The sequence below is a fragment of the Acomys minous genome, assembly GCF_964271855.1.
Source record: "Acomys minous genome assembly, chromosome: 12".
Taxonomy (NCBI): Eukaryota; Metazoa; Chordata; class Mammalia; order Rodentia; family Muridae; genus Acomys; species Acomys minous.
In genome coordinates this window covers 26883657-26886900 of record NC_140493.1, presented here as the reverse complement: position 1 = coordinate 26886900, position 3244 = coordinate 26883657, and the positions used below count along the sequence as shown (strand labels likewise).

At 49.6% G+C, this 3244-nt stretch overlaps 1 protein-coding gene across 1 annotated transcript; it reads right to left on the bottom strand.

The window, feature by feature from the left end:
- Positions 1 to 386: 386 nt before the first annotated feature.
- LY6K (lymphocyte antigen 6 family member K) lies at positions 387 to 3244 on the bottom strand. The gene is made up of 4 exons (XM_084748930.1): positions 3124 to 3244; positions 2736 to 2812; positions 1910 to 2008; positions 387 to 798 (listed from the first exon to the last, which is right to left on the bottom strand). Exons 1-4 carry the CDS (start codon positions 3153 to 3155, stop codon positions 476 to 478), a joined length of 531 nt encoding a protein of 176 aa, XP_084605056.1. The 5' UTR covers positions 3156 to 3244; the 3' UTR covers positions 387 to 475.

Sequence of the window (3244 nt, the reverse complement as noted above, 5' to 3'; positions counted from 1 at the left end):
CAAGCTTCTGATGGCAGAAAAATCTATGGGTGGAAACTTGCAAATGTGTGCACATGTGTTGGACAGTGGGCTAGACACTTTAGAGTTATTTTTCCTTCAGGATGTTTACCTCTGATTATTTCATCTTTCCCTTTGATCCTGAGTCACTGTGCGTGTTGTCTTTGTGGGTAAGGTGTGGGTTCCTGCCCCCCTCAACTCAGAGGCACTCAGAGGCAGTGGAACAGAAAGGGGAGGGGCAAGGCTTGATTCTAGAGACACTGACCAGCAAAACAGTGTCACAATCTGAGCCTGGCTCTTACGGAAGCCGAGGAGCTGCTGAGGCTGGTAGCTATGGAGCTTGACATGCCACTCACCCATCCAGAGACCTCAGAAGTCAAACCAAGAGGTAACAAAGGAAAACAAATTTAATTAGAAGGGTCCAACAGGATACAGAGAACTCATGCCCCACAAGGCATGTTCCAGGTCCTTCTGTGGCTTACAGCAGGCTGAGGTCTGGGAGGCCAGTAGCAGTAAGGACCATGAAGCCAGGCAAGAAGAATTCAGTGTATCTGGGTCTTCTTTCACTGGCTTTTCCAGGCTGGTCTTTGAACATCGTGAAGTTTTCTGGCCCATTTGAATTACACAAGTTCCATTTACAGCACTTTGACCAGAAAAACGGCAGGGGTTTTTCAAGCACAAAATACTTAGGCTTGAGTGGTTCTGAGGGAGCACCACCGTCAACCACCGGAGACAAAACTGGAGGAGTCAGACAGGTTTGGGTGCACTGTTTTGATGTATAGAAGAACCGTTCAAAGAGTCCTAATGGGAAAGAAACAGAAAGATATTATGAAAAGCTCTGAAACCAGAGCCTCTCTGTTCCCCTTTGGGCCTTGTCAAATAAGAACATTAGTCAGGGGCAAGAGTCACTACCCAGGAGGAAGAACGCCGGGCTGTTTCAGGGTGGACTGTGTGGTCTTCCACATGCTATGGGAACTTGGGGCTCTATTGGAAACACAGGGTCTTTGACCTTCAACTTTTCTTTCTTATTTATTTTTTGGTTTTTCTAGACAGAGTCTCTCCATTAGCCTTGGCTGTCCTGGAGTCACTTAAACACAGAATTGGCTCAAGTGATCAAATCAGACAGAAGCACATGGCAAGGACCTCTGGCTATCCTGGCTTAGATGCAGGTGGGAGGCTTAGTCTTTGAACCTCTTCTTGCATTGCCCAGATAGTTGGTTTTCTTTTTCATATTAATGAATGAAGTTCCTACTGGCTGAACCAAGTCCTGTCTACTGCTTTAGCATCCCACAAACTCTCAGAATACAGAAAGACCAGGGATGTATGTATGGTGGTGGTGGAGGTGGTGGTGGTGACTGAATCTGAATGTTCAAGTGAAAACAAAAAGAAACAAAATACTGCTGTCGGTAGAATGTTATGAGTTCCCTGAATACTTTGAGAAGCTCTTCTTGTATCCAGAATTTCTGAAATGGGTCATGGAAGACTTTGTCAGTCTGCAAACATCAAAGCAATGGCCACTTCTCTAAGAACATACATTAAGGTGTAAACTCTATCCCTATGAGTCCCCCCTAAAAGCCTATGTAGATGCTCTTCTCGGTAAGGCATTTGTCATCATTAGAACTTTGTTTTGTAATAAAAATATAGAGAGATAAATCTATATTATTCTCCCATCTAATACCTCTGACCAGCAGCTGCTCTTGCATGCTTTCCTGCCTGGCTCACACTTTCCCTGTGCTGAAGCCTGCACTTAACTCTCATGGCTTTTCCTCTCCAATGTTTTGGGGGTTTTTGCTGTTGTTGTTGTTGTTGTTGTTGTTTAAGTTCACTTTTGATTGGCAGCTCCTATTCCTGAAAGCATTTGTTACTCTGCCCACAGGACCTTAGGGAGACCCCAGAATTAACCAACACGTACGTGTGCTAGCGATCACACAGAACTGTTTATCCTGAGGACACGTCTCTGGATTCGTGCAGCTAAAGGTGTTCTCCTCCTCACACACGTGGCAGGTGAGGCCTGTGAGCCCAGGAGTGAGGGATTGGAAAGAAAAAAAAAAAAAAAAAGGAGAAAATTGAGACCATTATTCCTCCTGCAGTACGGTACCAAACCTGCCATGCTATTCCAAGTGGCTGCCAAGTCCAGTTAGCCCCCTACTCGCCTCATGCCCACAGTCTGCGCATGCCACCCGAGATCTCAGCTTCTGTCTGGAGGCTCCCTCAGCTTTCCCCTGGGTGTTTTATTTGTTCCTTCACATCTGGGCACACCTCATGAACCCACATTCTCAAGCAGACACTCTAGTGTTTAGATGCCAAAGGCTACTCATTCCCATTCCACCCTTGGCCCTTACTTTCAACCCTAGGGTTCCACAGCCACCCTTGGTCCTGAGCAAAGCCTCCTGGCCGCCAGGTTCCACCTTAGAACTTCTTCTGGGTCAGGACTAGGGCAGCTCCAGTTTGGGGAAGACAATGAGGCACCTTTCCCCCACTAATTCCGTCTCCTCAGTGCGAGAGTGGGAGGGGGGGCGGGGGCGAGGCTTGGGTTTCTAGAACTTTCTCAAGAAGGAAGAGTGGTGGGAGAGACATACCGAGAGCCGCGGGAATGGGTAACCCATGCTTGCCCCTAGGGAAAACTCCGAATCAAAGCTCGATCACGCCGTAGCCTTCACGACCTCAGCGTACTTCAGCGTGCACTACCTCAATGGACTCTGTCTGGCGCCACGAACCCTCACCATGTTTTATCTTACCTGAGGGCTGCACCAACGGTAAGCCCATGACTGTGAGGAACACCAGTAGGATCGCCATCTCCAGACGCCGCTTGGTTCTGTCGAAGAATGGAAGTGAGTGGCTAGCACTGCCCACTAAAGTGTCCCGCCCCGCCCCCCCCCCTGCCATCCCGCACGGCACAGCAGGGAACCCTCTCCTGGTCCCGAACCCACCCCCACCCGCACCGCCACCCCCGCCCCCACCCCCACCCCAGCCCCGGCCTCACTCTCTCCTTGTTCAGCTGATGCCCCCACTCTCCAAGCCCTCACACCCCAGGGAATCTTCTTCACACCGTCTGCCTAAAATAGTCTACGCTCTGGACCACTTGCTGGCCCAAGTTAATCAGCCTACACCCACAAACACACTCACTTTTTCAGCAGTCCGTGCCTCAGAGTGTCCATGACTCCCAATATCTGACTAGGAAGGTCCGAAACTCGGCTGGTTTGGAGTCGCGCTCTCTACACTGCCCCCTACAGGGTGCCACTGGTGC

Excerpts from the sequence above, each read along its gene's own strand:
- LY6K (XM_084748930.1), bottom strand. The coding sequence starts at position 3,155 with ATGGACACTCTGAGGCACGGACTGCTGAAAAA. Across the intron at positions 2,813-3,123 it reads AGGCACGGACTGCTGAAAAA|AACCAAGCGGCGTCTGGAGA; the intron begins GTGAGTGTGTTT and ends ATTCTTCGACAG. Across the intron at positions 799-1,909 it reads CTGTGTGATCGCTAGCACAC|GACTCTTTGAACGGTTCTTC; the intron begins GTACGTGTTGGT and ends CTTTCCCATTAG.